General features: G+C 37.6%; 1 protein-coding gene across 8 annotated transcripts in view; it reads left to right on the forward strand.

The window, feature by feature from the left end:
• The window catches only part of ANO4 (anoctamin 4), a 173,360-nt gene that overhangs the window by 101,696 nt on the left and 57,856 nt on the right, over nt 1-13,808 (forward strand). For 4 of the 8 annotated variants that reach the window (XM_039704082.1, XM_039704085.1, XM_039704081.1 and 1 more), the window contains 4 exons: nt 4,793-4,893; nt 5,150-5,251; nt 7,996-8,040; nt 12,572-12,703. In XM_039704082.1, the coding sequence (XP_039560016.1) occupies nt 4,793-4,893; nt 5,150-5,251; nt 7,996-8,040; nt 12,572-12,703 (380 nt within the window). Of the gene's footprint in view, nt 1-4,792; nt 4,894-5,149; nt 5,252-7,933; nt 8,041-12,571; nt 12,704-13,808 lie in introns of all 8 variants that reach the window. The other 4 variants (XM_039704083.1, XM_039704084.1, XM_039704089.1 and 1 more) reach the window with 4 other exon arrangements.

Genomic DNA, 13,808 nt, shown 5'->3' on the forward strand with positions numbered 1-13,808 from the left:
ACATGGAGGCTAATGTTTGTGAGTATGCAATATTTTCCATGAAACCAGACATATATTGACAGTATCTAAATAATTGCCCAGTAGTAATGTATGCACTGGAAAAGTATTGGCAGAATATACTTTCTGTTTTTCCAGCTCCATGGAATTGCCCATGTGAATTTACATTTACTTTGGTTTTGCAGAGGAAGAACAGTTTAATCAACTAAAATTTGCTGGGTTTTGTTTTTCCACTTAATTCACTCCACATGGCAAATCAATCTGTGCTGTTAAGTAATTCTTAAAAACAGTGGAAAATGTAGTAGTGACTATTTACTACTCTGCACTCAGACATCATACAGAGCTAGTTTACAGAGAGAATTGTTACTGGAAGCATATTGATTTTGTCTCCTTTTCTGTTTTTCCCTGCATTATGATCTTACCAGAACCTTGCCAAAATGTAAACTGTTTTTGTTCTGGCTTTTTAACTTGCCTTGTAGGACCTTCCTAAAGTCAATGACATTAATTATACTTGTTAAATCTTAACAACCAATCTTAAAATTGTTTCAAAATCTTACTTATCTCATTTTACCTTCATGAGGAATGCTTTTAAAGGTGAAGAGAGAACTCAGCCTTGAGAATTTTTCTCTTAAATGGTGATAGGCGAAACACCTTTATGGTAAATCATGATTTCTTTTTTTTCTTACCCTATTGTTTTGCATACATGAATGAAAATCTGCCTAGTAGCCTCAAGGCAAATAAACATTGGCACCATTCAATTGGAGCCACTGTAATTTTAACCTTCTGCAAGGTTATATCCTGTGAATAGGTTTTCTTAACTTTCTTAACTTTTAGACCCAAGAAATGCTTATATCAAGGTCAGTACCTACAGCTACTTTTGTCTTGAAATGGCTGGACAATATTTTTGATAGTGAACTAAAATTAGCAAGGAGGAGAATGTTCAAGCAGATATTTGACAAAATATACTAATCTTTAGCCTTGATCCTGGAAGGCAGCCTGCAAATGCAGCAAAATATGGGCTTTTCAAGAGACATTCCATGTCAGCATAACTCTGCTTCTATTCAGACTCACAATGATAAGTGCAGAATGAGCAGAGTCAGGTCAATAGCAAATACAGATAAATTTAAATCCTGCTATCAAAAGACATTAGAATGCTTGCAGGGAGTTTAGTAGCCACAACTTAACCATCAGATGACACCACTCTGTGCCTGCTTTAGAAGAACAAGACCTTTTACAAGCTTTCCTTGACTTAGTTGATGGCAGTAACTCACCACAGCAGGTGTTTCTGCTTTTGGAGTTACATAAATGGCCCATGCTTTAGTCTCTTTCACTCCTTACATAGTGACACTGGAGAAGAAAATATGGCTTTGTTTCTAAATGTGTTTGCACTTGATTGGATTTCTTTGGGAAATAGCAATGTTTTTACAAACTTAATGCTAAAATAGACAGGTAGCCTTGCCAGAAGGGGAAGTCTATAATATGTGGACCTATAGTACTGCCTGTATTCTAGGACTGGCAGCAATGATCTGGTACTAATGATGCTTGACAGTGAAGTCAAAATGTGTATTGACTATCCGTAACCCAGACCCTGGTGATCTGAATTCTACCATACAAATCTATTTTAAAGATCAGGTCAATTAAACTAAATAAAACTTGCTATTGCTTCTCAATGAGAATAGCAATTAAGTAGAGTTCTTATAATAAATAAGGGTGTTTTTAAAGAAAAACAGATATAGAAAGTGATAGTTTTAAGCCAACATTTCTCTATGGAAGAGAGCAGTTCTTCTACAGAAAATATTCTTTGCTCCAGCCAGTTTCAGTCAGTGGATTGCCTAAAGGCTGACTGTATCTCTGCCTGTAGAGATATTCAGTACTCAATGGGACAAGCTCCTGTCCAAGCAGGCTGATCTAAGTTAGCCCTGCTTTAGCCAGAGGCTTAGCCCAGACGAACCCTAGGGGTCCCTTCCACCCCAGATGAGTCTGCAGTTGTCTGATTCTGGTAAGTCTCTTGTCACCCTGGCTTTACAATGTTCTGAAGACCGCTGAGAATGTTTGTTAGTAACCAGAAGAAAATCAGTTTTTTTAATGGATATTCCTCCTCAATAAATCAGTTCAAAACAACCAATTTATTAGAATATTGGTGGCCTGAAAACTATTGCATTGTGATAGGTGCTAGAGGTCAATTCCAAACATTTATTCCATTTCTGTGTTTGCTAAAGTGTTTTATCTCATTGGTCTGCCCCCTTAATTCCTGTTTTTCTTTCTTCTTTATCTGGACATCACTTTATAGCAGATTGCTCATGTCAATACTTGTCTTATTTAAGTTTCCAGGGGGAGTAATGTTGCATTGATTTTTGTTTGCATGTTCCCATAATGTGAAATTGAGTTTACTTCTCCAAATCATTTAAGGAGCCAACCCTTGAAAGTCAATTACAACAGAAGAATGTTCCTCTATTCTCAGTTGAAACATTTATAAGATGAAAGATACTGAGTCTAAATACTAATCTAACCAAGACAGTTTAGGAGATTCAATTCACTAAAGTATTTTTGTAATGAAGATGGTTTTCATTCTATTGTTTTTCCAGATATTTTGGTTAGCTATTTACTCCTTATATTAGGTCAGTGTGACATCTCATTCAATTCGTCCTACATCTGGATTTATTATTCTCTTTCCAGTCTTGCTTTTTCCAGCCTTGATTTTCTCAGCCTTGCCTACTGCTTTCCTTTGTGAGCACTTAACATGAGCAAACCCAAGAGAAATGGATTTTTATAATAATAATTTAGCATTATTTCTTTTTTTTCTGAATATAACCAAACCTGTCAAGTGTATTTTGATTAGATTTCCTATTGGTTAGATCTTCTGTTGGCAAAGCTGATTGTCATTTTAAAAACATTTTAATGTGCCAACATTGCAAGATACAGAGTAAAAAAATATTCTTTAAACATCTGTATTCGGAAGTTTTCCATGTTTATGCATGAAAATATGTAACACATAAGATACCAAATTTAGATAGTGTTCACTTGTGAAACAGCATCTTCACAAGTCATGTTTGGCTCCCATATCAAGTAAGGCTCAAACTACAATATGCTGGAAAATACCTATAAACTTCCTGTTTAACAACCATCACTAAGTTTAAAAGCTGTTTTTAACAAATTTCCTCCATTTCTCAGTTTTATTGGTGTAACAGTACTGTAGTTTCTTTCTGTATGTCGGCCTTCTTAGATAGTTCTTTTGAGGTCTGGTGGATTTTGTTCTGTTTTGTTTTGGTTTTTAATCCAAGCTATTTAGGGCAAAATTGCCAATCCACTGCTGACTTAACCTCACCTTTGAGAGAGCAGTTTGCAGGAGATTTTTACAGTGGCAGAATTCAGTTTTGGTTTTGTGGTATCTCCCTGCTAAATTCTCATGGGAAAATAAAAGCTAATTTGTGAAATGTACCTATAAAGAAAAACATAATTAAAGCCTGATTTAGAATCCATAAAAGTCAGGGAAAGACTGCAAGTGAATTCATTGTCTTGGAAGCAAGTCTCTTGGGGGCATTTTGTTGCTGTTGTGTCATTTTTTATTGAAATGTTTTTCAAAAATTCATCAGCAAAGAAGAACATTTTTCCCTGCCGTTTTTTAGCACTATAAGGTTACTCATTCTTTTATATGGTAAATCCATATTTGCACCCCAGTAATATTTTTAGTACAAATATCTCTCTGTGTCCATTATGGTCCAATACTGTAGTTGTTTATAAAATGTTAACTCTAGAGTGATTGGGTAAGGTAGAGTTTTTTCCTTAGTTTTTGTTGTGTTTTTTTATTTGTTTATTTGTTTATTTGGAGTTTTTTGATGTGCTAAAAAAAATATATATTTCTATCTTAAATGTCGGAGTTTTCACTCCTATCATGTCACAAAGTAGTAATAGAATTTTAGCCACTCTAAGGACATGGACATGCAAATTCAATAATTTCAGCATCTACCAGGATAGCGGAGGGAGAGTGTAAAAAGTATAAATGTCAGCTTCCCACCCATGTAGTCACAGTAGTCTCCAGATAAACAATACTAGATTTAAGAACTCATAGTAAGTTGTATCTGTGTAAGAAACATTGAATATTGGGCAACATCTAAAAAAACAGGAAATCATCCCCAAAGCTAACTAACAAAATTCTTGCCTGGTTTGCTGTCATCATATTTTCTTTTCCTCATACTAAGTACACTTTTACCTATTTCTTGGAATGCCATCCACCTGATTGTCTAAAATTGTATTGGATGTAACTTCATGAAAATTTAATTAATATTCATTAGAATTTGAACATTTAATCTTCCAGTATTACCATGTGGCTCTCTGTGTTTTCACATCAGCTTCAGCCAAACCTGCTGTAGCTTTCTTGCAAAGCTCTGTGTCTCCTCCTGAGTGCAAACAGAGCTAAATTCCTCCTCTTCTCCTCTTTGCTGCACATCCTCTGGTCTTTGCCAGACAGCTTTCTGTTAGGTAGCATCCATGCTGATGTGCACACCCTGCATGAAGTTCTCTTCATGAGATGTACACACAGCTAACCCACAGATGCCCTCCATGTCCTCTTTTCCATGTAAAGGAGGTGCACATGGAAAAGAGGACATGGAGGGCAGAAGGGAATCACAGCATGGCTTTCAGGACAGCAGAAGAAAAATGGGATGACAAAATACTGATACAACATTTCAAGAAGAATAAGGGATTGTGACACATCACATTGGTCACTGACTACGGTTTCTTTCTTTTTTTACTTGAAAAAGTAAGCTCTGGTGGCTGTTTTGTTTCTCTTTTGCAGTCATCCCTAACAAACAGTGACATCATCTTTGTGAAACTGCATGCCCCTTGGGAGGTCCTGGGCAAATATGCTGAACTAATGAATGTAAGAATGCCTTTCAGGTAGGTGTAGCTGTATTTTGTCTCAACCTCCAAAGCCACACTGTACTGTAAAGTTAATGTGATAATTACACCAAAAAGCCTGTAGAAAAGCTCTTCTATAAGATATTACACATCTTTAGGAAGCATAAATGGAGTTCCTTAGATACCACTTGCATTGCTGTTTCTTGTTAAAGCCTACAATTTTGGTACAATACTGGTTTGAGATGATGGTGGGCTGTAGCAGTGCAGCTGTTTTCATGGGGTATTCTGTCCTTAGGCCCTTTAACCCCTTCAGTGCTGGAGCCCCCTGCATACTTGTGCGCTGCTGTTTTTTAAATGGACATTTCATTGAAATCAATGGGAGGTCAAGAAGATCCAGGTACGTAAGGCAGCACAGAAAGTGCATGTCTGTTTGACGTATCTGGTATGCACCTGCAAATTGCTTGTATAGTATGTAGTTAGTATCCCATAAATAAGTGTAAATATGTATCTCATCTAATAGGAAAACAATTTAAGCTATGAATGCACTTCTTCACTGGAGAAAATAGAGAACTTATATTAAATGCTACTGATAACCAGATTAATTCCACATTGAAATTCAGATTATTTTTATAACTGATTAACTATTATTTGCACGTTGGGTTATGAAATTTACTATGTAAAATATTGCTTTTACTCTGCTGGTTATCAGAACTTTTAAAGTAGCATAAAGACTTCCACTGGAACTGACCACAACCCATGAACTGAGAGGCCTTGACTCTTCTTTCAGTTAGCAGGGTTTGCAATATAAAGCTCCATTGATTTTAATGGAATTACTCCTGAATAAGAAAAGAATCAGACTGAGAATATGCAACTAGTGAGCTGGTGCCTTTGTAGGATTCCTTATGTTTTTTTCTTACCTAAGTATGAAAAATGCCTCTGGTATGACACCCTGTAGCAGTAGAGAACTCATAAGGATAAATGGATATGTATGAAGGACAAAATTGCAGGCTTATTTTGTATTTATTTTATTTTCATTTTCACAGCAAATCTTCAACTGTTCTTCCTTATGATTTTATTATTAAAGAGAAAATCCTAAAAACAATCACAAATCATTGCAGGATAGTAATATTCTTTTTTTGAAGTGTTTCAGCCGTAGAAACGATGGATTAGACCAAAATTGTGCCCTCTTTGACTTCTGTGCCATTCCATGAGATGGACCCGCTCTGGCAGTAGAGTGAGGTTTCATGAATTAGAAATACACCAGGAATTCTGAATTTAGTAATGGGGCAGCTTGTTCTTTTCTGATCTCGCAGCAGATAGTAAAGTAGGTGTCATACAGATTATATAGAAAGCTTTGAAAATGCTGCGGTTTTCTTGACCTGCTTCAGGATCATGGCTTCATTCTTTCCACATCCATGGAGAGAGAATTACTACAGCATTGTTAAGTGGAAATCATGATAATTCACTAGTGACTGCTGGGCAGACTCTTTAATTTTTTCTTAAAAGCAACAGTACAGATTGCCATTACAAAAATATATTACAAAGTGTCCACAAGTCTAGATGGTGTATTCCCAGATGCCTTTGTCTAAGCCCTTGTTTTAAGAGCTGCTGATTGCTTATTGCTCCTGCTTATTCAGGCTGGAATTGTGCAAGATCCATGCATCACTGAATAAAATCCTTGTTGTTTCAAAGCAGGAGGGAAAAAGTGGTGGATACCTCTGAATATTGGAAGCAAAACCAAGAAGTGGATGGCATCTTCAGAAACACTTAGCTTTGACCATTCTCAGCTGAGAAAGGTCAAGCAGAGTAAGATATTGAGAATATTGAGAAGAGCAAGATAAATAACACTATCCAAAGAAGGCTGGCCAACATGAAATAGTTTAAAAAATTTCACTCCACCAGCATGATATGGACTCTAATAACAACAATGTTCAAAAGTTCTGAAAATTAACCTGGAATTTTAAATAATTTATAATGCATTAGTGTTGTCTTATTTTAGAGGATTTGCTTCCAAGGCACTAACTGCATTCCTATACTATATCTACTACAGTATTTAGAACATGTGTGGTGTAAGCTTTCATTTTCCAGAAGTGGTGCAGTTCTGCATTACACAATGGAACCTCTCAGAATACACAGAAACCACCTCAATTTAGCAATCACCCTCAGTGGAAGACAAAGCCAGCCTCTGGAGGAGGAAATCAGAGTTTGGTCAGGCACCCAAATTTTCCAGAAAGGACTATGCATCCCAAATCCATGCTCAAGAGCCCTCAGATTTTCTTAACTCTTGTGAAGATGCGATCTCTGTGCTGAAGGCAGTGTGTCAGATCCTGACAGCTGTGGTATGATAGGCATTTATGAGAAGAACCAGAGCGGCCAGCAGGGGAGTGGCCCAGGATGTGGACCCCCAGTCCTGGATCTACACATGATGGTTAGGGGCTGCTCTGCACCGCAGAGCTGGTCAGGAGGCAGGTTGGGAGCGGGTTCAGCATGTGTCTGCTCATGTCCTCTTGTCTGCTCACTTGCTCATTGTTTGCTCTCACACATGGCTTATTGCACTGACAACAGAAACCAGCCTGAATGAGGGGCAGAGGGAATGGCTGCACACTTGGCAGGGTGCTGAGCACATGTGCATTTGCTTGTGCAGCCTGTATTTTGTTTCAAGGGATGTTATCCCAACAGGAAACACAGACCCCGCTTGGTACTGCATGTGTTACAGCATATTGCAGCATAAGGTACAGCTTTCCTGGCTTTTCTAAGTGATTCCCCCTTGTGTTTCACCAAATGGAGCTTTAATAACTCACTAGTAGATGTCATATAATTTATCCATACTTGTGTCAGCCCTGTGGAATTCCTGCAGCAGTTTATGAACTCTGAAATAGAAACATCTTCGGGTCCCCAAGTTCCACACATGACAAATAGCAGAAAAGGAGGAGACAATGGGAAAACTATAACCTTCTGGCAATTCAAATGCCACCAGTGTCTGTGTGGCTTCCTGTGACGGTTCTGTTAATCTCTCTTTTAGTCTCTTCCTCCACCTCTTACAGGCTTCTGTCTTCAATCTCCTTTCCTTCCTTGCTAGTTCATACTGTAACTGACGATGGGTTTTCTTCTCGACTGGCTTCATTTTTGCTGTTCTTCCAGGAGAAAAATCTATTACCTGCATCGCCGATACAAGTTCATGAATAGGTGAGTACAGTTCCCATGGCAGTTTATGCTCATGTGGACCCAATTACAAAAAATAATGATTAAAGTCAAGCTGGAAGGAAAAGTTAATCAGTTGTGTTTGTAGAAATGATAAAGAGAGTGGTTACACACTAAGACATCCGCAAGAAAAAAAACAAACAGAAGTTGCATTTTTAAGTCATCTGCACTGTGAAAGAAGCAATTAATTTAATCAGTTTTGCCTTTTTTAGGAATAAGAAAATATTTTTCAACTGATGGAGTATTTAAACAAATAGCAGTATGTTAGTGCAAATGCTGTATCTCCTTCTTTCCATGTAGCTTATTAGGGAGTTTCTTGGGGTTAGAGTACCACAATTACAGGGTTTTTTAATTTTCATGAGCCTTGCTCACTTGTAATACTGATGGCATTATTTATTTATTGCTTCCTCCATGGGGATATTTAGAAAGATGGTGGATAGGAAGCCAATAAACCAAGAGATGTATATTTTCCAAGAATCTTTGAAGTGCTTTCACTCAATTATTAAATACCTTTAAGGTTATGCTTGCTACCCAGGTTATGTCTGACTTCAAGCAATGAAACTCTTTTTCTGCAGCAGTTTGCATTTTCTTTTTGATACCTTGGAAAATGAAATGAATAAAATATCTCCAAAATGCCAAAAAACTATGCAGACTTGGCAAAAAACAGACCATTTATATATCTACAATTATCTTTCTCAATTATCTCTCTCACTGTATGTGGCATTTAATGCCATGGTACTCTTGATGAAGTTTTCAAAGGGGTCTAACTCCTAATTACTGAGGTCAGTGAAATATTCCCAAGAACCTCTAAGAGAGAAAAATTAAATTTGGAAAATCTGCATTTTGGAGTAAACAGCCATACCATTTTGCACATAATGTCAATACATTTACATCCATGGGATGATCACTCTGCAGTATGAGCATATTAAAAAGCTTTTTGGATATTAAGTTATGTCACAGTGTACTGGTAACTTGACAGCATGATATCACATTATGGAATTTGCCTTTTCATATTAGTAAGAACCAAATGAGCCCTTTGCAGACTTGAGACATTTTATCCCTCTTTGGCACACAGTAATAAATGCACACAAATCTAAAACTTGTTCATGCTGCCCCACTTTCCATTCCCACCTTACAATAGATACTATAGCAGCTATTAGCTTTGGAATTGGTTTTGCAGAACAGCTGCTTTGACTAAAGCAATAGATAGGAAGGAGAAGGTGGAGGTTCCATCATTTATATGTGTTGTACAAAGTTTTGCTTCACTTTCTTATGAGTCAGGATGCAATTTGAAGTCAGTATGGGAAGAGGTATGATCTTTTTCTGGTATTTAGTTTCTGAGTGATGAGAACACTAGATTCAGTTTTTATGTTCAGGTCTATAAATAGCTGCTTGAGGGAGAAAAGCTGTAACTGAATGGCCCCAGAAGGGAAAAATAAAATATATTCAGCTTTATTTTCACTTATGTGAAACTTAGATATATAGCTTCAATAAAAGTATCTATTTCCTCTACTCATAATTCAGTGCAGATTACAAGTACCCAAAGACTTTCTTCATTTTTTGAATTAATACAAATATTATGTCGACATTTGGCAAAATTTATTTTAGAGAGGAGTTTCGTCACAAGGCAAAGCCCAGAGCAGGTCTCTTGCAACTTGTGAACCTGACTTGAATTTTCTCTCTGAAAAGGACTAGTGATCTCAGCACTTCAAATTACAAAACTTCCATACTTTAAAGGAAAGGAGGGATATCAGACACCTTATAGCACCTGCATCATGGTTAAAAACTGAACTAATAAAATAGCTAATGCCACAATATAAATAAAATTCTATGAAAGCTAACCCACTCATAAAAATCAGTCTCAATTCAAAACCATTTTTCTTTTCTTAACTTTCCTTTGAAAAACATTTCTATCCCTACCCTACTTTATGGTGAGAAAACAGTTTCTTTTAAATTTTTTGAGAAACTCTGAGTGAGTTAAGCACAGTATGTATCTTTAGAAAGGGGATGCTGAGTAAGGACTAGACTTGGAGAGTAGGGCCAAGATTAAAGTGGTAGACACTCTGAGGCAGTGTGTGAAGCCACTACCTGTATCACTCCATCACCCCATTGTTCCTGCGTAGGTCACACTGCTTTCCAAACATCGTTCCCCTATTCAGCTGGGTGTGCGGAAAGTGAGGCATAGATTAGTCTTGAAGGAATGATTAAAAAAATAGATTTTTAACACTGTGTGTGTATTTGTTAGCACCAACACCACTCTTTCAGCTTTTTCCTTTTGCAAGATGATCCTGTAGAGTACAAAACCTGCACTGCTGACTGACGGCACTGTTGGAATGAGCTGGAGGGAATTAAAAAAATTGGTCATTTTTCTTTTCCAAGGAGATAACTAGGGGGGCTTGCTTTCCCTGCAGAAGGCTGTACTGCATGTTCTGTGCTTTGCAGTAAGGTTTTGCAACCTTCTCAGACCCGTTTGCCAGCAGGCTGACTGAGCATGCCAAGTAATCTGAGTCTTGGGAATGGCAAAGCACTCAAATTCTGGGTACACTCAGTGAGAAGCCAGCATGAATAATGCATTGCTGTTAAGTGGGGAAAGCACTGGGTCCCTTTGCGCTGTGCTTGTGTGGTGTGATAAACCTGCAGCAGGCAGTATCTCAAATGTGCACATTGACTTGCAGCATGAATGGGAAAGGATTGCAGAGGGGCAGGGGTGTTAATAGCTTCGAGAATTCTAACGAGTTTAATTAACAAGAATGGGACAGGATATTTAGAAAAACCCTCTTCTTAATTCCTCCTCCCGTTTCCGTACCCAGACACACTAAGCCTGTTGGATATACACAGGGCTTACTGAATTTACAGGAGAAAAACCAGAGGCCAAAAGACAGGGATTTCCCCCGTAGAGAACTTGATTTCCCCTGGCATTTCTGTCTGCCTACACAGACTAGCTCAAGGCTGTCAGGATGCTGCAGCTGGAGAGTTACAATGGATCAGGCCTTTAGAGCCCTGGGATCTGACATCTCACCTGCATTCAGCACAGATATTTGCAAACTGCCTCCTCTTGTGCTCGAGCTGCTGGGTCAGTGCAAACACTGCCCATGGAGAGGTTATGACTAATTAAGTAATTAAATATTATAATAAGCTTACATATATATTCCAGTTTTCTCAAACAGTCCTGATGATAAATTTGCACACATATGCAACATCCAAAACCCCTCACCCCATCATGCTATTCCAGATTGGAAGTCCAAAATTGAGACTAAAACAGGTACAGCTTATTTATTTACAATTTTGAAATGTGCCCATGTTTAAAATTTGCCATTAGCTTCCCTATCCAAGATGAAAAACCTGGTGGAAGAAGGCTGAATATTCCAGGAAAAACTGTATGAATTTTAAATTAAAATATGTAGCATTTTCACATCACTTCCCTATATATTCAGCTGCCTGGATATGGGTTGTCCTCCCTCAAACGGACTGTGCAGAGGTACCAGCATTTGCTGGTCTTAAGAGTTCTTATGTTGGCTGTTTCAAAAAAAAGAACAAATACAAAAAAACCAAACCAAAACAAACAACCCCCTCAACCAAATTTCCAGATTTCCACTACTTGAGCTTCTTTCAGAACTGAGCTTTAAGTTCAAAGGAAGTAAAGGAAATAAATTCTTGTCTTTTAGCTCCACTTCTGGAAACATTCAGACAGTGACTGAAATATGGGCACACTCCATATTTTGTAGTCCATGATTCTTGCAGGACTCAGTGGTTAGGACTTGCAGCAGGGCTTACTGTGCTAAACATGACTTTCCTAGGTGCTTTTCATTATAATATTCTAGTATGGATTTGAATTTGGTTTAGATTGTCTTCTCCAATGAGCTGTGATTCTTCCCTTCATTTCACTGTGTATCTTTGCATGAATGCACCTGTAGTTAAATCTGCCCTTTCTCCAGCTCAATCATTGTTTGCTTTCACCTTCTTAATGTAAGAATCTGCATAGCAGTCACCTGTTAGCCTATACACCCCGAGTTCTTGTTTCATGGAGGTTGTAGTGTTGAAAGAAACAACGAAATGAACAAACTAGCATATTTTTTAATAGCATCAATTGCAAGGTAAGAATCCATACAGAGAGCAGTAATGTAACTTGCTGGGTTTAGCTGCCAAAGATCTTTCTCACAATCTCCACTGTTCTAATGTTTAGATGGCTAAAATCTAATGTTGGTTAAGCCTGAATTTTAAACTAACTGTAAATGTGAGAAATAAGCATTTAGAGACATGCCAAGTACTCACTGGGCTTAATAAGATTTATGACAGCATGTAACATCAGCATTGCTTTTCTGATGAGACAAAATAAATGCTCCTCTGCAGAAAGCTGGTTATGAGTAATCGAGTTCAGCATATGTAATGTGGTCTGCCTCAACAAAAGTAAAAAAACATTGCACCTTTCCTGGTTGTAAATATTCAGTGCCCTGTACTTTATAGTGTAGTGAAAAAACCCATTATCACAAATGCTCATACTTATCATGTGCTGCAGGATCGAGAAACAGATAAGCAGGTTCCGAGGATGGTTGCCCAGAAAGCCAATGAAACTGGACAAGGAAACACTGCCAGATCTGGAGGAGAATGACTGCTATACTGCTCCATTCAGCCAACAAAGGATCCACCAGTGAGTATTCTATCATATCTCAGTTGCAAGGTAAAAACTTTTCCTTCTGGATTCACCTTGGAAAAAATTGATTTCTTTGTTCATGTCTTAAGGACTAGTGCCTTCATATTAGCCCTTTTTCACAAAAAGGGACAGAGAGCTAGTCTAGGTTTCTATTAATTAAAAATTCAGCTCAAAGCTAAGGTAATCAATGGGAAAGTGCCTTTTAGTTCACTGGAATTTCAATTACATCTTTAAAGGGATCAAATGGCTATTTTCTTTCAGGTCAGAATTGCAGTTGTTCTTTTTTCAGTTAAAGATGTGATTGAAACTTTTCTCAGGATTCCTTATGTCTTTAGCATAATCAAAACTAATCCTTCATCACTGGTGGTTGTAATACTGATACTTGCATTTCATTCTACAGTTATGACTGTAGAACAAACAAAACTCTAAAGAAAACAGACAATGTCAATTTGATTGCATTTCCCTTTCAATTTTATGGAAGCAAAACTCCTTGAAAAATAGCAGTGTTCAGACAGTGTTTAAACCTAGCAGTGACACTTTTCCACCAATAGCACCAGTGTTGGACGAATGTCAGAGAAATCACTTGGCTACAAGAAGCCTTTATTCCCTTGCAAAATGCAGAAGAGAAAAAGCCCCACATAACTTTCAGAACTCATATGGAAGTTAAGGGACGTAATTTTTTTTAAGTCTTATGGGTAGTTACAGTGTTTGTGATATGGGGATCAGTCATTGACTGAGAGCAAAAGCACAAAGATTAGGCAGCAATGTTGAGGGTACTAAAAGAAGACACAGAATGAATTATAGGTCTCTCAAAATTCTGAAATATGTGGTTTTATTCAGGGAGAATCCAAGCTGATAAAGCTCTGAAATACCTCATTTTGAATGAATAATTTTTCAGGGATTTGATTTACTAGCTGCAATAAAAATGAGTAAAATAAACCTCTGCCACAAATGGCATCTTTCCAAATACAGCAGAAAAACAAGAACAGGTGGAAAACTCCAGGGAAATTTCAATAGAAGTCTGTTTGATACCGAGATGGGTTGGTTATTGTGCCCGGCAAGAGGAAGAGTAGGTGCAAATTAGCTTGAGAATAGAGCAGTG

The sequence above is a fragment of the Passer montanus genome, unplaced genomic scaffold, assembly GCF_014805655.1.
Source record: "Passer montanus isolate IOZ18808 unplaced genomic scaffold, ASM1480565v1 scaffold17, whole genome shotgun sequence".
NCBI classification, from domain to species: Eukaryota; Metazoa; Chordata; class Aves; order Passeriformes; family Passeridae; genus Passer; species Passer montanus.